This window comes from Prionailurus bengalensis, chromosome B4 (genome assembly GCF_016509475.1).
Source record: "Prionailurus bengalensis isolate Pbe53 chromosome B4, Fcat_Pben_1.1_paternal_pri, whole genome shotgun sequence".
Taxonomy (NCBI): Eukaryota; Metazoa; Chordata; class Mammalia; order Carnivora; family Felidae; genus Prionailurus; species Prionailurus bengalensis.
Window position 1 is genome coordinate 123,904,055 of NC_057358.1, and position 23,284 is coordinate 123,927,338.

Below are 23,284 nucleotides of genomic sequence, written 5' to 3' on the forward strand. Positions count from 1 at the left end.
TCTCCACAGGGCTAGCAACCTATACATCACAGCACCGCTGCTGAGTTCCTGAGGTCCAATGCCTATAAATATAGGTTTTTCAGAGGTCTCTGAACGTTTCAGGAGTCTAAATTATGCGTCTAGTCGGTGGCAGGGCAAAAGGGCATGAAAACAAAGCTCTCCAAAATCTTCACAGAATGGGAAGCGAGGACAAAATAACCTGCATCCGAATGGTGACTCCACACCAGGCACAACACTCTCACCTAACCGTGTAATTCCATAAATAGGTCACGTGCTTACTGAGCGGGTCCTTTACGCCAGGGCCTGGGAATATGGCAGGAGCGAACAGATGGAACAGATCGCACAGTCGCTGACCGAAGTTTACATCCCACCATGGGGAGGCAGACGTACACAAACACCCAGCAGAATGCCCCGTGGTGAGAAGTAATACAGAGCGAATGCTCTACAAGGGCTTGGAGAGCTGAAGAAAAGAATAAGAAGTTGAGGAGCAAGGCCTCGGACCGCCTGGGGCCGGGAGGGATCGTCCAAAGCAGAGGAAGGGCAGGTGCAAAGGCCCTGGCAGTTCAAGGAGCAACGAGAACTCTGGTGTGAGGACAGGTGGGGGGAAAGTGGGGGCGTGGGAGCAACGGAAGGCCTTCTCTGTCATTCCAAGTGTGCTGGGAGGGCTTCAGGGGGCCTTGGGTCCAGGAGTGATATGGTGAGAGGGTGATGGTGGCCTGGCCCAAGGTGGTGGTCGGGAGGGGGGAGAAGGGGATGGAGTTAGAACATGTTTTGAACGAGTATCTTTTGAAAGAGTGAGAAGAGAGCTCACAGCTGCACAGAGCGACCCCCTCCCAAAGAGCAGAGCATAGAAAGGGAAAGAGTAACTTCACGGTGCAGAGACGCTATAAACACACCTTGGCCACGTGATCAAGGCCAACATCAATGGCGGTGAGTCATGTAGACAGCACGCACCCTTGATACGATATGGTGAGAATGGCACTTTACCTCTGTGGTCTTCCTCCCCCAGAACCCACAACCTCAGTCTAATTACGAAAAAAAAAATGGCAGACAAATCCCAAGAGAAGGCATCCTAAAAAATACCTGACTAGTACTCTTTAAAACTGCAAGGTCATCACAAACCAGGGAATTGTGAGAAACTATCAAAGCAGAGCCTAAGGAACCATGACAACTAAATGTAATGTGGCATCCTGGATGGGACCCTGGAACAGGGAAAGAACATCAGGTAAAAACTAAGAGGATCTGAACCCACTATGGACTTCATTAAGTTAATAATAACATTATGAACGTGGTTCTTCAGCTGCGATAAATGTACCACAGTAAACTGTGATCAAGAGGAAACCAGGCATGTGTAGACACAGGAATTCTTGGTATTACCTCTGCAACTTATCTAAAAACCTAAAACTCTCCTAAAATTAACGGTTTATTTTAAAAAGAGAAAAAGAAGAAGGGGCACCTGGGTGGCTAGGTCAGTTAAGCATCCAACTTCAGCCCAGGTCACGATTTCACGGCTCGGAAGTTCAAGCCCCGCATCAGGCTGTGTGCTGACAGCTCAGAGTCTGGAGCCTGCTTGGGATTCTGCGTCTCCTTCTCTCAGTGCTCCTCCCCTTTATGATCTCTCTCTCTCTCTCTCTCTCTCTCTCTCTCTCTCTCAAAAATAAACATTAAAAAAAAATTTTTTTAATAAAAAAGGAGAAAGCAAGAACCCATAGCATTTGCTGAGAGATCAGACGTGGAGCACAGGAGAATGTGAGGCGTCATGGCTGATGTTAGGCTCCAGATTTGAAAAAAACGGGTGAATGTCAGTGCCTGTTAATGACAGGGAACACTGATGAGGGTATGGATGTGGAACACGAAGTCAAGAACTCTTATCACTCTCCTTCTATTCCTTGGTGGACCCATGAAAGGAAAATACAGTCATTACCCTATATTTTATTCTATTTTTATGAAAACTTCTTTTTCTGGAAAAAAAAAAAAGAAAAAAAGCATAATTAAGGGGCTAGAACTTTTACATTTGCTTTTTGGGAAGATGCTAAATTGCAAACTTACTGTTCTATTACTGTGCATCTCAAAAGCAGATGTCTTTCCATCTCTACAAGTACATTTAGTCTTTGGCAGGAAAAACGGCACCAAATTAAATGCCTCTTGGAAGAATTATTTTGTTTAATCAGAGCAAGAGAAAAATCTGCATAAGCATAATTGACTCTATTAATATGCCTGACATAATTAGTGTTATGACTTATTTCTTTTATCCAAGCAACAAACAGACATAATGGGAATGAAACTTCAGTGATCTTAAGTCCAGAAGCTTTTATAATCATGATTGTACCTCTTTTTCCCCACCTGTTTCATCTCCCTTTTCCCCCCACATTTCATACATTTTTTATCTTCATAATTTTTTTTTATCATCACGAATATTTTATTTCCATATGAACAACAGGGTGGAAATGAAAGGTGTTATTAATCCCACCAGGAACAACATGGAATAAAGAATATTTATGCCTTGGAAACAGATCTGAGTTCAAATTCTGGTTCTGTCTCCTACTGATCTCGCGGCTTTGAACTACGTGCTCATCTCCATTAGCCTCAGTTTCCTCACCTGTAAAACAGACACAACATCTATTTGTATGGTTGTCACGCATATTAGAAATACCAGTAGTGGGCCACCTGTGTAGCTTAGTTGGTTAAGCATCTGACCTTGATTTCAGATCAGGTCATGATCTCATGGTTCCTGGGTTCAAGCCCCGCGTTGGGCTCTACACAACAAGGGGCCTGTTCAGGGTCTCTCTCTTGTGTGTGCACTCTCTCTCAAAATAAATAAACTTGAAAGGAAGAAAGAAAGAAAGAAAGAAAGAAAGAAAGAAAGAAAGAAAGAAAGGAAGAAAGGAGGGAGGAAGGGAGGGAGGAAGAAAGGCAATAATGGCTAACATTTATTGAGTGTTTTCTATGGGCCAGGCACTTTATATATATTAACTCATTTAATTACAACGACTTTGTGAGGCCAGTACTGTTACTGTACCCATTTCACAGAGGAAGAGACTGAGGCTCAGAGAAATTAGGTGAGTTTCTCGAGACTACCTGAGAAGTAAGTGGTGAAGGTCAGGATTTGAACACCAGCGGTCAGGCTCCAGAACCTGCGCTTCTAGCACCAAGCAGAAAATCAACAGACAGGACTGTTAATAAAATGACCGCTATTTTACGAGTGATAATCAAAGTCACAGCAAATGCCACAGATGACCTAGGTCTAGAAGGCCATCAGCAATGCAACACCCCTTCAGTTCAACGTCCCCATGGGGTCGTGGAGAGGTGGTGCAGGTTGGCAGACAGGGCAGTGAGGGCGGGACCAGCTAGTTCACACTCTGCTTTCACAGTCAGGGGAAACGTCTGCAGGTTAGATGGAAGAAAAGAGAGTCTCCTGAACAGATGGGCAAATGCAGCTGGATGGCAAGTGGCTAGATGGGTTTACATATGGGAAAGTGGCCATAACTAAAGAAAGCTGCCTGTTGGCTTAATGGCAGAAGGGAAGGTTATTTTTGACACATGCCATTACTGAATTTTGAATAAGGAGAAAATGACTTGCTTATTAAGTCCACTGATAACCAAAAGCTGAGGGGATCAGGAAATATGTTGCCTCAAATGGTGAGGATCCAAAACCAATGGAAACTTTGGCAGCATTAATAAAGGTATGGTATCCAGAACCAGGGAGGTGATGGTCTCCCTCTATTCCATACTAGTCAGACCCCACCTGCATTAACATCTTCAGTCTGGGGACTCGCATGTGAGGGGGATAAACCAGAGTACACACAAAGAAGGGTAACGGAGATGATAAAAGACCACAAAGGCAGCCAAATGGGAATGGCTGAAAAAACTCAGAATGACCAGCCTGGAAAAAGAGACATCTTGGCCAGCATAATGGCAGGACTACAGAACACATACCCCAGTAGATTAAACACTATCCTAGCAGATAAATCAGGTATAGAACATTAGTTCTCCTGATCTAGGTTTCTAGATTTCGCACACCTACCAGTCTGCCCACCCCAGCCCACCTTTGCTGACAAACTCCTTCCGGGGTCCCGGAAGTATCACCTTCTTTGTTGTTCTCCTAATTCCCTCAAGCAGAGAAAGTTACACATCCCTAGCTCTTTGTTCAGACGCATGGAGACGCCTCCAGGAGGTGGACGCGTAATTCCTCTGCTTACACGACTGCCTCCCCACTACAGTGCTGGTCCCCATATGCTACTCATCCTCACTCCCCCTGCTTCCACCACAGGGCCTGGCACAGAGGGGGTACTTAGTAAAGGCTGAAGGAATGTGTGAAGGAATGAAAGAGAAGAGATCGATGGTGAAAGCTGTCTGAAGGCAGAATTGTTCGACCCGCCAAATCGGAAGCGCCCCCTGCAGAAATGCACCCCGGTCTGAGACAGACCCTGGAGCTGCACTTCTCGGGGGCGTTCTGGGGGTTCTCAAAGGGCACTAGGACCTGCTGACCTCTGAGGATGCTTCTCACTCAGGCTCCTGAAATAGATACTCAAAGTGGACTACAGAAAAGCATGTTGGGTTCTGAGTGTTTCTTTTTGCCTTCCTTACTATAAGGTCTCAACAACACTATGCACCAGAAGACAGTCAAATGTTCTTTACATAAGAACAACTCAAGTCAGGAGTGCCTGGGTGGCTCAGCTAGTTGAGCTTCCGGCTCTTGATTTCAGCTCAGGTCACGATCTCAGGTTTCATGGGATTGAGCCTCCACATTGGGCTCCATGCTGACTGTGGAGCCTGCTGGAATTCTCTCTCTCTCTCTCTCTCTCTCTCTCTCTCTCTCTCTCTCTTTCTCTCTCCCTCCCTCCCTCCCTCCCTTCCTCTCTGCCCCTCCCATGCTTCTTCTCTCTCTCTCTCTCAAAAATAAATAAATTAACTAAAATAAATAAAATAAAATAAAACAAAACAGAACAGAACAGAACAACTCCAGTCAGTGATGAGGTTAAAATATTGCCTATTATTTGAAGGATTTCTTCTAACCAGAACTCAGCAGGCTGCCGGTTCATCAGCTCTGGGAGAAACTCCATCACCACTCGGTGAGAAATGAGAGCACGGAGTCTGTAGCCCAATCTCTGCTAACGCATAACTTGAAAATCTTTCATTAAAGAGACATCTAGAGATTTTAAAAAAAAAAAAAAAAAGCAACTATTTTCCGGTACAAAGTTCCAGTGATGGGAGATAAACAAGTTCTGGAGATCTATTACACAGCACAGCACCTACAGCAAACAACAGTATATTGCTAAAACATCTGCTGAGAGGGTAGATCTTATTTTAAGTGCACACGCGCACGCAAATAACAATAATAATAATGAAGGGGGCAGGAGGAAACTTTGGGAGGTGACAGATGGTTTATGACCTTGGTGGTGGTGATGGCTTCACAAGCATACACTATGCCCAAACTCATCAAGTTATATACATTAAGTGTGTACAGCTTTTTGTACGTCAATCATACCTCAAAAAAAGTGGTTTGAAAAAAAAACCAACAGGCTTCTGGATAGAGTCATTTGGAAGGGAACAAAATCTACTCATGCATTCAACAACAATTTACTAAGTGATGTCTGTGTGCCAGGCACAGGGCCAGATCCGCTCACGGCTGCTCTCCAACGTCTAAGAGAAGGAGGAGGGAGACCACAACGTCCCTGTGCTCTTACCCGGTGTTCATTGATGAGAAGGTCCCGCGCGGCATTAAATATCAGCGTGTGGAGGTGCTTTGAGTAAAACACCAGGGTATAATCGTAATCAAAGCCATAGATTTCAATGTCCGACAGGCTCATCTCATTGTTTGAGAAAATGGCATCTGGATTCAACAAGTTGTTCATAATTGAAGGCACCAAGTCTAGAAGTAAAGAAAAAATGTATATTATATCATGTGATAAATAAAGGTTAGTAGGATTCCTCAGTGAGTCAACCAAAGTGCAAGCATGAGAAGCCAGTCGCAAAGGACTGCATGTGGGATGATTCCATTTATCTGAAATGTCTAGAATAGGCGAGTCAAACGGAGAGACTGCTAACGCGTGTAGAATCTCCTTTTGGGGTGATGAAAATGTCTCCAATTGGTGATGAGTGATGGCCAGATGGCCGTTGTGAACTGAAAGCCACCAAATGGGAGACCTTCAAGTGGGTGAATGGTACAGTATGTCAATAGTATCTCGGGCGCCTGGGTGGCCCAGTCGGTTAAGCGTCTGACTCTTGGTTTGGACTCAGATCATGATCTCAGTTTTGTGAGTTCAAGCCCACATCAGACTCTGTACTGACAGCATGGAGCCTGCCTGGGATCCTCTGTCTCCCTCACTCTCTGCCCCTCCCCAACTCGCACTGACTCTGACTCTCTCAAGATAAATAAATAAATAAACTTTAAAAATAGTATCTCAATAAAACTTTATTTAAAGAGAATCTTTGGGGGCACCTGGGTGGCTCAGTCAGTTGAGTGTCCAACCCTTGATCTCGGCTCAGGTCATGATCTCACAGTCATGAGATCAAGCCCCACACCGGGCTCTGCACTAGGAGCATAGAGCCTGTTTAGGATTCTTTCTCTCCCTCTCTCTCTGCCCCACCCTCTGCTTGCGCACAGGTGCACACTCTCTCAAAAATAAAATAATACAAAAAGGAATCTTTGTTTCAGTATCACAAGATTTGTTTCATTTAAAAAAGAACATACACTAGTTACAGATTTCAGAAGATGGAGAAACACTTAGATAATTAAATTTAAATATCACACATCATCTCCTCACCCAGAAGAAAACTACTAACATTTAATGCATCGGTCGCAATACTGTTTCATGGATGTGTTTTACGCAGTTGGCCTCACAGTGTACGTATAGCTTCATGTGCTCTCCCCACTGTGTTCTCCCATCACCACCAACAGGTGCATGTGTGAAATAAACTATCACAACATCATCCTTCTGTCTCCTCTCTGCACTGCCCAAAGTGTCACATCATTTTCAAGAAGTTATAAAAGAAGTCTAAAGATACCATCTTTGCATTTGATTTTTACTTTTATGGAACACAGTTTAAGAGTTCATAATTTTTCATTTTCCACCCATAATGAGAGTAAGAATAAAACTACAGAGGGAGGCATCTCCCAATTATTAGAGGAGTTGGAAGATGCATTGACAGAGAGTAGCCCCCTAGAGCCTAATCATGACGGATGAACGGATCACAGAGGTGAAATCTCAGACTGTGGGTCTTCAACCACCATATCCTCGACGAAATCAGGATTAAAGACTGTACAGTAGATTTCCAAAAACAAAAAGGAAATATGATATTCAGTCAGTCCTTCCATGGCAAGAACCCCATCATGCAACATTCTGTGACAAGAACACAGACCACTCTATCCTCCTGAAAGGATATGTGACTGTATTCTTTCACCTTTTATGATGGTTGCACACCAAAAACGGCTCATAAGTGGGCAAATGCTGAGAGCAGGTGACTTTTTGGGAGACAGGTACAAATTTCTAACACATGCACACAAAACTCAAACCGTCCGTATCTGACTGCTCTTTACATTACTGAGGACAATCTCTCGACTCCACTACAGGGGTTAATATTTATTAAGCACCTACTATATGCTACGTGCTATCACAGCACTTTATATTATCTCATTTAATCCTTACAGCAATCTAATGAAGCAAATACTGTATTATCCCAATTTTATATATGAGGACCTTTGAGCACAGAAATTACGTAATCTGCTGAAGTATACACAGTACTCTGAATGGCAGAGCCGAGATCTGAACCCAGCAAGTCTGGCTCCAGAATCTGTGCTCCTAACTCTCTTCCCCAGGATTACAGGAATCAACAAGCATTTGAGAACGGTACACTTTACCCTAAGTAATCCTTCGTCACTTTCGTGCTCACCAGAGTCTACACTGCTCCCCCCGCCCCCTTCCCTCTGCTTATTTCTTTGTGGCTAGGAATGGCCCATGTTACCCACTTTCATTCTAAGGGGCCACCTGAAATACTCAACAGGTACTGCTTTCACAGGGTGGGTGGCAGCTGCAATGAGGAGACCAGGCTAGCCACTGCGGGGTATTCTGAGCATCTGAGGAGGTTCCTCACAGCTTTACAGCTTAGATCCCTTTGAGAATCTAATAGAAACCACAGAATCCTCTCCCCAGAGAAATGCACATATGGATTTTGCAGAAAATCCCAGGGGGGCTCACCCCCTGAAGCCTATTCAGGGTCACCAGGTAAGCTGTCATGTTACACTAACTTAAAACTAAGCCTTTACATTCCCACACGGAATACCCAACAAAGGCAAATGCGTGTCTAAGTGAATGAATTTATGAACACATGCACCTATCTCTCTCCCACTGACAACCTAGATATGGCTGAGTCTACCAAAACTCCAAATTGTCAAGAGGCACCGAGTCCCTTTTATTACTTTTCTTTTGTCAAAAATCAATGAGTCATTCACCTTGGCTTTCTTTTGCAAATTTAGACACTTGTTACTGAGGGCAGTAAACAAGGCAGTGACATTTAAAAAAATAAAACAAACGCGAAGGTAGACCGTTCACAAGAGCTAGTCCCGGGACAGGGAGAAGCCAGCAGTCCCAAGCTCTTCGGCACGTAACACCACAGATCTTCTGGCCTTACGTCGTCAATGGGCCACTGCGGACGATGCTATTTTCTGACTATGACCACATGGCACTATCCACAGTAAGTAACGCAGGATCACTTACAGAGTGACCAACGGCTCTGCTTTCACACATGATCCTTCCATGGGAAGTTCTAACAGCCTGTTTAAATTAGAAGTTCATGTTTAGAAAGGGTTGGCAATAAAGTCTCTCTCCCTTTCTACAACCTGAGAAGAAAACGTGAAGCCATCAAGGAACCCTGCCGGGATGGAAAGTCACTACCAGCACATCTCCAAAGGCTGCCCAGGCGTGTCCTGCTGGAGGGAAAGCCCAAGGTGTATTAATCACATGAACATCATCACCAAAAAGCTCAGATGTTTAATCTGTCATCACTCAAAATAAACACGAGGAACATGGGAAGCTTAAAAGGGATTTCAACGCCCCATAAAACCACTTCAAAAACGTGCTGAGAAGAAACACAAGTAATTACAAGGCAAAAGGAAAGAATGCCAAACACTCACAAAAAGACAAACAATCTGTCTAAACTGTAGACTCTAGAGTATAAATGGAAAAAGGGCCCTTGACTAGTCACCTCTGTACTTTCCCAAAACAGAAACAAGACTGGGTACCAATTTAGAAAGTGAATTCCTTTTGCACCTAATGGATGATGACAGAAAGACTATACAGTTAGTACAAAGAAATAGAGAGACAGCTCTATTACTCTGTCCAAAGCTCTGACAACAGCCTGGTTCCAAGGCAGACACCTGGGCTAGAACACGGAGGGCAACTGAGGCCCCACTAGACTTTGCATGACTGAGAAGGAATTTGGTTACAGCGGTCTATAGGAAGCCACAGACTGGGGCTCATGCAGCACAACCTAGCCTAAGCTGCCTAACACAGCTACTACTCCTCCGCTGCGTTTCTTTGGGAAATCAGCCCTCCCCAACTGTTATGGCCTGTGTGGCCTCAGTGAGATTCCACTCCCGACAGCAGGAGGAGAGCACATGACCCAGACCTGGCCAAACAGCACCTGAATTCCCCACCAACATGAATTCGTTTGGAGAAGGCTTAGGACCCCCTCTGGCCAATCATCATCATACTTTCCCTATAGCCAAAGTGTACCAATAAGTTCCAATCAGGAAAATTTCTGGATTTAGAAGGGAATTTCACAGAAGAGGCATTCTTTTCTTCCAAACTTGGATCTAAAAGGATCTCAAATGAGATGGGTAGGGCCATCACTAAGAACCTTTAAAAAGGCCAGTGGGGGAGAGGGGAGCCCTGGGTGGCCCAGTCAGTTAAGCAACCAACTCTTGATCTCAGCTCAGATCTTGATCTCAGGGTCAGGAGCTCAAGCCCTGCATTGGGCTCAGAGCTGGGCGTGAGGCCTACTTTAAAAAAAAAGAAAAAAAAAAAAGCCAGTAGGGAAGAAAGCAAGGTCAAGAGACAAAGCTAATACTACCTCTGGATTTTCCAATTGCACAAACCCATAAAATTTCCTTTAAAAATGGTTTGTTTGGGTTTTTTTGCTTAAGCTAAATCCGTTTGAGCTGGATGTTTTATTGCTTGCAGTCAAAAAGATCCTAACTAGGGGCGCCTGAGTGGCTCAGTCGGTTAAGCATCCGACTTCAGCTCAGGTCATGATCTCACGGTTCATGGGTTCAAGCCCCACATCAGGCTCCGTGCTGACCACTCAGAGCCTGGAACCTGCTTCAGTTTCTATGTCTCCCTCACTCTCTGCCCCTCCCCTGCTCACGCTCTGTCTCTCTCTCTAAAAAATAAATAAAACATTAAAAAAAAAAAAAAGATCCTAACTAAAAGTTCATTTCAAGCATATTCAGCCACTCAAAATTCTTACTGCCTACAAATGTTAACATTTTAACTCAGTATTAAATGCATTCCCCGTTTAGACTCTAAAGCATCATTGCAATCTTAAATTCTCGTTCATATGCCTAACTTTCAGCAAGACGGGTAATCTACCATTACTGTGTTCTCCAGAATATGCTGTAGTTGAGTACCAACTTGAATTAAATTCACCTAGAATATTCTCTCTTTTTCTAACTACACAAACACTGGCTAACTATAATAAAAGAGTGTCAGATAAGATTTTCCTTTATACTGTGCTGCAAAACAAACACCAGGTGAGTCAAAGAATTAAAGCTCTTAAAAAAATGGTTAAAAGGTGTGAAAGCTAGATTACTATTTACCTCATCTTTCCAAATATAAAAGCAATAACAATAAATCACAAATGGAAAACATCCACAGATTTACAATCTAAACATGTGTATCCAAAAATAGCACAAACAATAATTTGAGGGAAAAGGTTATATTAAACAGAAATTTAAAGGTAAAAAGCAAAAATATGAATATGCTAAATATTGAAAAACAAATCCATGGATGCCTGGGTGGCTCAGTTGGTTAAGCCTCCAACTCTTGGTATCAGTTCAGGTCTTGATGTCAGGGTCATGAGTTCAAGCCCCACACTGGGCTCCACATGAAGCCTACGTAAAAAGAAAAAAAAAAATCCAATAAAGAAGATAAAGGGGATGCGCCTGGGTGGCTCAGTCGGTTAAGCATCCAACTCTTTGTTTCAGCTCAGGTCATGATCTCAGGGTTCCATGGGATGGAGCCCTCCATCAGCTCCACGCTGACAGCACATAGCCTCCTTGGGATTCTCATTCTCTCTCTCTCTCTCTCTCTCTCTCTCTCTCTCACTCACTGTCTCTCTGTCTCCAAATAAAGGAAAAAAAAAGATAAAGCATCAGAGATTTCCTCCATAAGAGAGGAAATTAAATGGCTAATAAATGTAAATGTTCAACCATTCTAATCATAAACAAAATTAAAAGTTAACTCTCGGGGCCCCTGGGTGGCTCAGTCGGTTGAGCATCCGACTGTCAGCTCAGGTCACGATCTCACGGTTCGTGAGTTCCAGCCCCACGTCAGGCTCTGGGCTGATGGCTCAGAGCCTGGAGCCTACTTCCGATTCTGTGTCTCGCTCTCTCTCTGCCCCTCCCCCATTCATGCTCTGTCTCTCTCTGTCTCAAAAATAAATAAACATTAAAAAAAAATTTTTTTTTTAAAGTTAACTCTCGGGGCGCCTGGGTGGCACAGTCGGTTAAGCGTCCGACTTCAGCCAGGTCACGATCTCGCGGTCCGTGAGTTCGAGCCCCGCGTCAGGCTCTGGGCTGATGGCTCAGAGCCTGGAGCCTGTTTCCGATTCTGTGTCTCCCGCTCTCTCTGCCCCTCCCCCGTTCATGCTCTGTCTCTCTCTGTCCCAAAAATAAATAAACGTTGAAAAAAAAATTAAAAAAAAAAAAAGTTAACTCTCTCTGAAAGATGAGTTAGAAATGGTTTTACTGTACTTCATTTACTCTTTTTCTATAAGAAGCATGTGTTACTTGGCTCAGGAATAAAAGATACCATTTTCCTCCCATCATATTGCACCAATGTTTTTGTTGCTTTTGTTATTTTGTATGTGAACTCTTTGTGGCGGGGGGGGGGGGGGTCCATTCTTGTTTTTTGAGGGTTTTGTTTTGAATGTTTATTTATTTTTGAGAGAGAGAGTGCGAACAGGGGAGGGGCAGAGAGAGAAGGAGACAGAGAATCTGAAGCAGGCTCCAGGCTCTGAGCTGTCAGCACAGAGCCCAATGTGGGGCTCGAACCCACGAACCTCGAGATCATGACCTGAGCCGAAGTTGGACGCTTAACCGACTGGACCACCCAGGTCTCCCTCTTGTTTTGTCTTTAATGACAGAGCAGAGCTGGTGCTGGTGCTGACACTGGGCAGCCTCACTCCTGGCTATTTAGGAGTGTAAGTCAATTCAAACTTTCTAGAAAGCTTTCTAGAAATGCTTTCTAGAAAACATTCATACCCCTTGACCTACTATTTCTCCTTCTGGGAATCTATGTTAAGGAAATGTTCAGAAATGTGGATAAAGACTTACATACAAAGATTTCATTACAGTGCTATTAATAAAGCATACCCCGGGGAAAAATACGCTCCATTTGGAAGCTCAAACATACATCTCAAATACTTGAACCAAAACACGTTAATGAGAATAGGATCAAAGAGAAAAGCTGAAATGCACTTGAAAATTCTTGAAGTTCAATTTTTGGACAATGCAAACCACAATCCAAAGACATAAAGATGACATTTTTCTTTAACTAATTAGGATTTTTCGTTTTGGTATAAGCCACTTCAAACTATTCTCCCAGAAGAAAAAAAAAAAGAACATTCAGATCTGAAGTCCCAAAGAAGAAAAAGAAGGTAAGGGGGACAAAAGGAGAAGGAAGCAACTTTTTTTCTTAGAGGTGACAAAAAACAGAGGGAAAGTCTACATTCCCCCATATACCACCACTCAGCTTTCTGTGAACCTTCCCAGGGCTCAATGGGCCAACAAGGAATCCTCGTGGCTAATACTCACCTGCATTTGCTTCTCTCCAGGCCCCAGATGAAGGTGCACAGACCTCACTTAACATAGTTATAATCCCTGCCTTACAAAGAAGGAAAATAAGATGGAACTAAAGTAACAGCTCAAGGTCATATTTCTTTGTAATATACATCTATTTTCCTAAATCAACAAAAGAGCAGATTTAAAGTATTTGTTTTTCTCTAAATTGACCAAATCTCTACTTGAGGTTAGATTTCATCATATTCGTACACTTAATAAATATTCACAAATATTCAAAATATTTTATTAATTATTTCATACTTCTTTAACATGGCTTCAAATTCTCTTTTAAAAGTTCGTGGGGAGCCTGGGTGACTAAATCAGGTAAGCTCTTTGTTTCGGCTCAGGTCACCACCTCACGGTTCATGGGTTCGAGCCCCATGTCAGGCTCTGTGCTGACAGTGCACAGCCTGCTTGCAGTTCTCTCTCTCTCTCTCTCTCTCTCTCTCTCTCTGCCCCTCCCCCCCTCAAAAATAAATAAATAAACTTAAAAAAAAGTTCACATGTTGGGGCACCTGTGTGGCTCAGTCGATTGAACATCTGACTCTTGATTTTGGCTCAGGTCATGATCCCAGGGTCATGGGATCAAGCCCTGTGTGGGATTCTGTGCTGAGCGTGGAGCCTGCTTGGGATTCTCTCTCTCTCTTCCTCTGCCCCTCTCCTCCACTCACTCTTTAAATTAAATAAATGAATAAATAAATAACCTTGCATGTTATAAACAACAAGATTTCCAAATTTCTTTTAAAAGGATACATATAGGGGGTGCCTGGGTGGCTCAGTTGGTTAAGTGTCTGACTCTTGGTTTCGGCTCAAGTCGTGATCTCACGGTTTGTGGGTTCGAGCCCCACATCGGTTCTGTCCTGACAGTACAGAGCCTGCTGGGGATTCTCTCTCCCCTCTCTCTCTGCCCTACCCCATTCACACAGTCTTTCTCTCTTTCTCTCTCAAAAATAAATAAACTGTAAAAAAAAAAAATTAAAAATTAATTAAAGGATACATATAGAGAGGTGCCTGGGTGGCTCAGTTGGTTGAGTGTCAGACTTCAGCTCAGATCGTGATGTCATGGTTTGTGGGTTCGAGCCCCGTGTCAGGCTCTGTGCTGACAGCCCAAAGCCTAGAGCCTGCTTCAGATTCTGTGTCTCCCTCTCTCTCTGCCCCTCCCTGACTCGCACTCTGTCTCTCAAAATTAAATAAATATTTTTAAAAAATTTTTAAGGATACATATAGATTGAAAATATATGAAAAAAAAGGTATAGGGACTTTTTGGGTCTATGTTGAAGCAGGAGTCACATCCCCCTTCCACTGTCTCTACCCCAAGTGAGCTCAAGGTTCTGAACCCAAACTGTAAAGCTTTTAATGTTTCATCTGCAACTGGCAAGTGAAATGATAAGGAAAAGACAATCACCTGAGATGATTTTCTCTTGGCAAACTTCACCAGTTACGACTTCCTCCTGTCAAGTAAGTCTTGGGCAAAGGCAGTCCGTTCTACTGACACCTGTCTGAAAACTGTGAGTGGGTCCTAATGCAACCGATGTGTTAGAGAACAATTTGACCGTAATGCAAATGTCACGCTTATGTTTACAATGTTATGTTTAATGCCAACAAACGTGATCTGATGTGGTTCTGACGACTTTTATCCTTTCTGCTAATAAGCAGTTTCAGTAAGGGAGCTAAGAGTAGAGCAAACAGTGTGACTTGAAATACAGACGATTCACAGGAGCGCTATTAGACCTCAGAGATTCAAATACAACTATTTTCAGCCAGAAACTACTTTCTCCAGTATCCCCAGTTTCTCCAATGGCCATTCAATTGTAAATCGCCTTTACTTCTTCAATAGTCCCTTAGATGCAGAGACAAAACCAAGCAACCAATGTATCCTTTTCACCACGAAGGTGAACATTATGGGGTTACCTGTCCAGCGCACCCCAACCCTTAGATAAGAAATGACCGTTCCCCACCTCCAAACACACGAATTCTGTGTTCTTCTGGGATCCCGCGCCACCCCTCCAGCCGTGTTTGGCAGTCCAGGCTAGAGCACCGGATTCACACCGAGCCACACTTCCCGCTCCTGCGGTAGGAACGTGCTTCAAGCCAGGCGAGCCCAGAGTCCTTCTCTTATTTCTTTGTCTTTACTTTATAGTTCTATTGAGGTACAAATGATGTATAAGAAATCACAGCTTGACAAGGTCTGGCATATGTATACACATATGAAGCCATCATCCCAATAAAGATAAGAAGCATATCTAGCATCCCCAAACATTTCCCCTCACCCCTTGAATTCTCCCTTTATCCTTGAGACCATCCCCACGCAACTACTGTTCTATTGTCTTTTTAAGGTTTGTTTTATTTTTGAGAGAGAAAGAGAGAGAAACACACAGGGGAAGGGCAGAGAGAGAGACAGAGAGACAGAGACAGAGAGAGACAGAGAGAGACAGAGACAGAGACAGAGAGAGAGAGAATCCCAAGCAGGCTCTGCGGTGACAGCACGGAGCCAGATGCGGGATTCAATCTCACGAACAGCAACATCAGGACCTGAGCTGACCACTGAGCCACTGGGGCATCCCTGTTCTATTTTTTATCAAATTCATTTGCATCTTCTAGAGTTTTATACAAAGAAGGTCGCACAGTATGTAGTGTCTTGGCACACTGGTTTTCCCACTTACTCAACCCTCAGGCACGTTTTCAGTAAGCAGTACTGCACACCTACTATGTGCCAGCCACCACACAGGGAACAGTGCGGGGACCCTAAGTGAGTAAGTGATGACGCAAGAGCTCTGTAGCGACAGCATCACAGGCAGTGGGGGAGGCCGAGGACACGCGAGGCGAAGGGGAACTCAGCCCGGTTCCCCTCTCAGACAAGATGGCAATTCAAAAGTCATTTGTGCTGCATCTACAACTCTAAAAAGCATCTCTCATTTTTCCATTAGTTTAGATATTTCATCCAGGGAAGAGCAATCCATGACAATTACAACTACTCATCTGAATAATTAATAATGCATATGACATTTGCACAACTCCTACCAGAAGTTAAAATAACATCTTTACTACTCAGTAAATAATATCTGCCATTCTGACTGTTCTGTGACAATCTATCATGCTTCCCAACGTTCTAAAAATAAAACCACACGGGACTACATTTGAAACAAAATTACATGTCATAATGGTTTAATGACAACCTAATCTTAAGTCATTTGATAAAACGCACAGTTGGTAGAGTGTGTAACTCTGTCTCAGGGTTGTGAGTTCAAGCCTCACCCCCCAGTGTGGAGCCAACTTTAAAAAAAAAAAAAAAAAAAAGAACAGGGGTGCCTGGGTGGCTCAGTTGGTTGAACATCTAGCTCTTGATTTTGGCTCAGGTCATGATCCCAGCGTCATGGGATCAAACCCTGTATCTGCACTGAGCATGGAACCTGCTTGGGATTCATCCTCTCTCTCTTTCTCTCCCCCTCCCCAACTTGTGCACGCGCGCACGTGCTTTCTCTCAAATAAAAAAATTTAAAAAAATCAAAAACAAACTTAACTGCTCAAAAGAAAAGTATTTGTTTCCTGAGGGAAACTTCTTAGAAAAAGAAAATGTAGCCATATCAAAAGATCAAATACTAGGCAAGCTATCAAGAATTTTTCATTAAAGTATGGAGGAAGTAGAAAAGCAATAATTATCAATGCCTTCTATACCGTCCACTGGGCACTTCCCATTGATTATTTGATTAATGCTCACAAGAACTCCCTAGCGTAAACACTGCGACACCCAGTTTGCAGATGAGAAAGGCTAAACTGGGAAGGTCCAAGGTCATACACTTAGCAAACAATAAAATGTCGGTCAATTGCCTGGCAGACTATTTGGCACATAGCAGGCACTTCATAAATGTCAGTTCCCATCTCCTTTACACATGCCTTCGACTCATATTTTTCCTAAACAGCATAATCCCAGAAGCCAGGTCCCCTGACTCTTTCATGGGATCTCTGAGATCAGAACTATTTTTATAATAATGCTTAAACGTGCCAGACAGAATACTGTTGATTAGGACATCCACATCCTAATCCCTAGAATTTGTGGCTATGCTATCTTTACATGACAGAGGGGAATTTAGGTTGTAGATTAAATCGGGCTGCTGATCAGCTGACTTTAAGAAAGAGACTAGGCTAGTTTATCTAGGTGGGCCCTAATCACAAGGGTTAAGTGTAGAAAGGACAGAAGATTCAGCGTGTCACAGTGATGGAATGTGAAAAAGGCTCCACTGACCATTGCAGGCTTTGAAAATGAAAGGGGCCCTAAACCAAAGAATGCAGGAAGCTTCTAGAAACTGGGAAAGGCAAGAAAACATTCTCTAGAGCCTCTAAAAGGAACAGAGAACTGCCAACACTGATTTTTAAGACACTGGAAAGGTAAAGAGATTCTACATCCCCACCATCCAGTTTAGGAAATAAACCCCTTAAATCTTCACCTGCATTCTCCTCCCACCAAAGAGGTAACCACCACTCCGACATTGGTGTTTATCATTCTCCTGCATTTTTTACTTTTAGCACATGCATGTGCCAACACCCTGAATTTAGCCCGGCGAGACCCATTTCAGACTTGTGATCTCCAGAACTATAACTGATTTGTGTCGTTTTAAGTCACTAAATTTGCAGTGATTTGTCAAAGGAGCAGCAAGAATTTTTGCCTTTTTCACTCTTATTTTCTCACCAATTTACAGTGGAGCTTTCCAGAGGCCACACAATGTCTGACAACTCAAGGGACAGAATGCAGAATCCGATCAGAGACCCCAGCCATCGCCTACTAATCCAGACACTGCAGAAATCTGCAAGAATGTGAAACTATGACATTCTTCTAAAGTTCTTTTATTTTGGAAAGTAGTCATTCTTCATCAAAAAAGTGTGTCATTTATGTTAGCAGGTAACAGATTTGTTGTTATTTCAAATGAAGTGATAAATACCTATTTTTTTAATCTCTCATTTTTAATTTCTAATATAGCCACTATCAGTGTAATCTATATAAACAGAAAAATTTGGGGACCTTCAATAATTTTAAGTGTGTAAGTCCTGTGAGCAAAACATTTGAAAACTGCTACCCTAGCTATGCCTGCCTTGTTTGCTACTATAAAGTAAGCCACACATAGACGATACTCAAAAAATACTTGTTAAATAAAATGGATACTCAAACAACATTCTGACACTGAGAGTAATCATGTTTCTCAAGCAGGTTCTCCTGCTCAAAAGAGAACAAAAACATTCCAGGTGGGCCCAAAGTAATCACAAGAGTTACATCTTGGAGAGTTACGTCTCTAAATACAAATTAAAATTTTATTCTGGTTTATATATCATTATCTCATAAATTCACTTAATATAAGACAGTTCCCCCAAACCCTAGTAAACTGAAAAAGAGGAGTTTCTCACAGTCAAGGACCAACCCACTAAAGTACCAAAAGTGTCTTACCAAGCCTGATCAATCGGGTAACCTCTCTTTCTCACTGCACCATCTTGATTAAAACATGAAGTATGTAACTTCAAAAATAAAAGAAAAAAGAAAATACCACCTTTTTTTCTCCTAGGCACCCGCTAATAATGCATGACAGGCACATAAAAACTTCTAGGGGGAGGTAGTGATCTTCAATCTGCTAAATGCTTTTTTTTTTCATTCTTTTTTTAATGTGTATTTATCTTTGAGACAGAGAGAGAGAGAGAGAGAGCGGGAGGGGCAGAAAGAGGGAGACACAGAATCCGAAGCAGGCTCCAGGCTCTGAGCTGTCAGCACAAAGCCCAACGCGGGGAGCCTGCTAAACGCTTTTTCAACAATTGTAGGGGAAAAGGCTTTTTATTCTCTTTTTTTCCTTCATCTAAAATAGAGCTTGTCAAAGTCAGGACCTCGTTGACAGGAAACCTCACAGGAATTAAGCCTGCCTTGGATTCTAGGTGTCCCAACAGAAGCAGCATGCCCCTGGGGCAGGGCTGGCTGCGCCCCTCGCTCTGAACCAGTCAGACAACATGCGGCTCCCTGTGGTCAGTACCAAATGGTTCACTTCCAACGGGGTATCGGGAATCGGGAATCGACAAGCCAGACTGAATGCAAAGAGCTTCCAAAGTAATGAAGTCAAGGGGAGGGGCAGCGATGATGCATGATCACCATCTTCATATTTAAACAGCTATCATATGGGAGAGGAATTAGAATGACTCTGTGTGACTCAAACCCTCCAAAATAAAATTGGCAGGCTTGTGCTCATATGGCAAACTCAAGCAGATGCCAGATGGCCACTAATAAGTGCTATGGAAAAACGGAATCCTTCTTCCGGCAAAGGGCTGGATAGATTCTAAGACCTCGAAGGGTCTCTCTGCTTCTCTTCTAATTTAGGAATTTCTTTGCTACCTGAAAAATGTGGAAATTATTACATGGCATGTTTCCCCCTGAAATCTTTTTGCTACTTCTTCCCATGGCCACAGGATCATCAATATCTTACACCAAAATAAAATGAGACATTTAAAAAGTACATCTGACCATTTTTAAGATACACGGAAAGGTAAAAAGATACTACATCCCCATCATCCAGTTTAGGAAATAAACCCCTTAAATCTTCACCTGCATTCTCCTCCCACCAAAGAGGGTAACCACTACCCTGACTTTGGTGTCCATCATTCTCCTGCATTTTTGACTTTTAGCACATGCATGCATATCATTATAGGTGATCTATAGTATCTTTTATGTGTTTTCAAGCCTTTAAAAATTAGTATACTTGTAGGGGCGCCTGGGTGGCTCAGTTGGTTAAGCGTCCAACTTTGGCTCAGGTCATGATCTCAAGGTCCGTGAGTTCGAGCCCCGTGTTGGGCTCTGTGCTGACAGCTCAGAACCTGAGCCTGCTTCAGATTCTGTGTCTCCCTCCCTCTCTCTGCCCCTCCCCTGCTCGCACTCTGTCTCTCTGAAAAATAAACAAACATTAAAATTTTTTTTAAAAAATTAGTATACATCTGCAACTTGTTTGGTTTTTTTCATACATACACACACACACACACACACACTCGGTGTTGTTTTTACAAGAGTCATCCATGTTGGCATATAGACACAAGTCTTATTCAGGAGACAACATACATTTTCTGTAAGTGTTTTGGGCTGCAACCATGGGCCATACATTCTGTTGCAACTACTCAACTCTAATGCCCTAGCACAAAACGAGCCCCCAAAAGTATGGAAATGAATGGGTATAACTGTGTTCCAATACAATTTAATACACGAAAATAGCAAGCAAGATCTGGCCCATGAACTATAGTTTGCAACTCTCCCCATAGTAAACATTATTTTCTCTCGGTGTCACTATAGCATTTGTCTGATATGAACACCTTTCGGGTTTCTTTGGTTATAGCATTTGCCCCAAATCTCTTTTCTCATTCTGTTAATTTCAACCTTTCTTTGTTGGTGAATCTCTTATAACAGCATCCAGCTAGAATTTGTTTCTTTTATCTGATCTGACAATCTTTTAGTCTGAGTTGATCATGATTACTGATATATCTGGAATTATTCCCACTACCACATTTTATGATATTTCTTGCTTTTTCTCTGTTTCTTTTACCTCTTCTCTCCTACTCTCTTTTCAACTTATTTTTATATTGTCAATACTTATTTAGATTTACTCACATGTCTACCAATACCTTTGCTTTCCATTTGGGACTGAGTTGAAGGTCTAGCCATCCAGGGAGAGTTTCCATTTGCATCTATCAGGAATCCAGGACATTATCACCTTGGGACCACTTTTAGTTAACTTCTCAGTTTGATTAACAGACCACGCAAGCAGACTAGATTCAAACCCAAACCCACGTGAGGACCAGCCTGATTCCAGGGTTACAGGGAGATTTCCACAACCTCCCGACACACAGGGAAAAACATAGAGCAGAGACCAAGATATCCAAGTTTCCCTGTTGTCTTCCTGCATGGAAGGCAGGTCTCTGTGGGTCCTGGATTTATGAGATTCAGAGAGGGAGAGACAGACACAGAGAGACAGGCAGAGAAACAGAAAAAGACAGAGAGAGAGAGACAGAGAGAGAGACAGAGAGAGAGAGAGAGAGAGAGAGAGAGAGAGTGTGTGTGTGTGTGTGTGTGTGTGTGTGTGTGTGTGTGTGTTCCCTCCCACCAAGCATAGCCAATAAAACCCAACAGGTGCTCCCAAGACAGTAACGCCTTCAGGGCTGCTCACCAGCCTCCTTTTTTAGGCCCTGCCACTACACTTTAGTTCCCCAGAGCTCAGGTATACGTGCAAAAGAATGTTCTTTGTAATTTTTCCAGCATGTGAGTATTCTATACAAAAAGATTTTTAAACTACCCATCTAGTCTACCAGATCACTGGAAGCCAAAATCCAAAAAGAACAACTCTAAAATACAGACTTGTCTGCCTCCACATGTCTTCAAGAGCCCAGTCAGACTCCTGGATCTCAGTCCCCCGCTGAGTCCTACTCCATAAGCACCTGCTCATGACAATCCTTCACACTCTTACAGACTAACAGAGGGTTCAAGAAGTGCTGGGTTCACCAGAGAGGGCTGAGATGCTCCAGAAACCTTCTGAAACTATAGACGAAACTGTGTGTGTGCTTGCACTGTGAATAACTGTGCAAATCTGCCTGTTTTTCTACAGACAGAATACACAGCTTTCTCCAGATCCTCGGGGGGACCCTGACTCTGTTATTCTATGCCTGTTACATAGAAAAGGCATCAGGTTGTACAATTAAGCACCTTTGGGTATCATTATTATACATTCTTGTTAAACATATTGTTTGAACCTCCCAAGTATAGTCTCTAGAGCCTCTATTTTGAGCTATTACCTCAAAAGCAGGGTTCCACAGTCAAAAGTATTTGGGGAGTGCTACACCAACACCCTCCTCCTTGAACACTCATGCATTTTAAAGACTCTGATAAGCCTACCTGTAACAAAGCTTTTTTGACATGTATTTTCAACATTTCCGTAACCACATCTCTCGGAAGATGGTGGAACACAGTCTGAGAAACACTAGTCCCGTCTTAAAATTACCTCATTATTATGAAGCTGTTTCCTTAACCCACTGCAGTTCCTTGAGGGAAGGGTTTGCACTTTATGTTTATTCTATATACACTAAGCTTATACGACTGTCCTACACACACAGTCCTTACGAAATGCCTAATTTTTGAATGAGAACGAAATGCTCTCAACCGAGAACTCTGAATAAAATCCTTCAACACCCTGTAAAAGCTTCTAACACTTTGCACTAATCCCCACACTTCTTTCCACAAGTTAATACACTTCACAGCCCCAGCTAAGCAGCCAAACGCTCTACACAGACCGGCTCTGAGAAGATGCCTGAAGAGGGGGGGAGTGGGGGGGGGTGCGCTGGGCATGCGAATCCCTTGCTTCTCTTCTGTCCCAACCTGCAGCCTCACCTGACACAGGTCAGGGATGAGTTCCAGGAAAGTGAGCATGGTGGCGGGGGGGGGGGGGGGGCATAACAGGAAATCACAGACCACAACACAAACACATCCGTCCCTTTAATTACAATCGCACGATGATTTCTTAGAATTCACCATTCTAGGACACGGTTTCTTGAGCCTGGCCTTACCCACACCTGGGGCTGGATTATTCCTTGCTGTGAGGACGCTGTCCTGTGCATTACAGATTGTCTAGGGGCATCCCTGACCTCCTCATGCTGGAGGCCAGGGGCAGCGCCTCACCCCCAGGTGCGACGAGCCAACAGGTCTCCAGACTTGCCAAATGCCCCCCACCCGGCCCGACGCCGGTGGAGACCCACGGCTCTGCAGGGAATTTTTGCTGGAGGTTATAAACTGGTATTTCTTTTCCTAAAAATATGAAGAACCTTTCCTTTGAGCTGAGTTTGACAGGATGCATAAATATTCTACTTCCAAAATCTCAAGTTTAAAAAAAAAAAAAAGACAGCCCAAATGAGGGACATTCTACAAAGTACGTGACCACTTCTCCTCAAAGCTGTCAAGGTAATCAAAACCTTGAGGAAAACTCAGAGAAACTGTCACCACCAAGAGGAGCCCAGGGAGACATGAAACTAAATGCAGTGTGCTGTTCCGGGTGGGATCCTGGGGCAGAAAAGGACATTGGGTTAAAAACTAGGGAAATCTGAATTAAATATGGACTTGAGTTAATACTGATACATACTGACAATGCATCGACGTTGGTTCACCAATTGTGACAAATGTGCCACAGTCACGTGAGGTTGGGTTTATAGAAACCACATGATTTT

The 23,284-nt window shown here is 43.2% G+C and overlaps 1 protein-coding gene across 2 annotated transcripts in view; it reads right to left on the reverse strand.

The window, feature by feature from the left end:
- The window catches only part of NT5DC3 (5'-nucleotidase domain containing 3), an 88,249-nt gene that overhangs the window by 61,232 nt on the left and 3,733 nt on the right, over nt 1-23,284 (reverse strand). For both annotated transcript variants that reach the window (XM_043562354.1, XM_043562353.1), the window contains exon 2: nt 5,688-5,872. In XM_043562354.1, the coding sequence (XP_043418289.1) occupies nt 5,688-5,872 (185 nt within the window). The remainder of the gene's footprint in view (nt 1-5,687; nt 5,873-23,284) is intronic.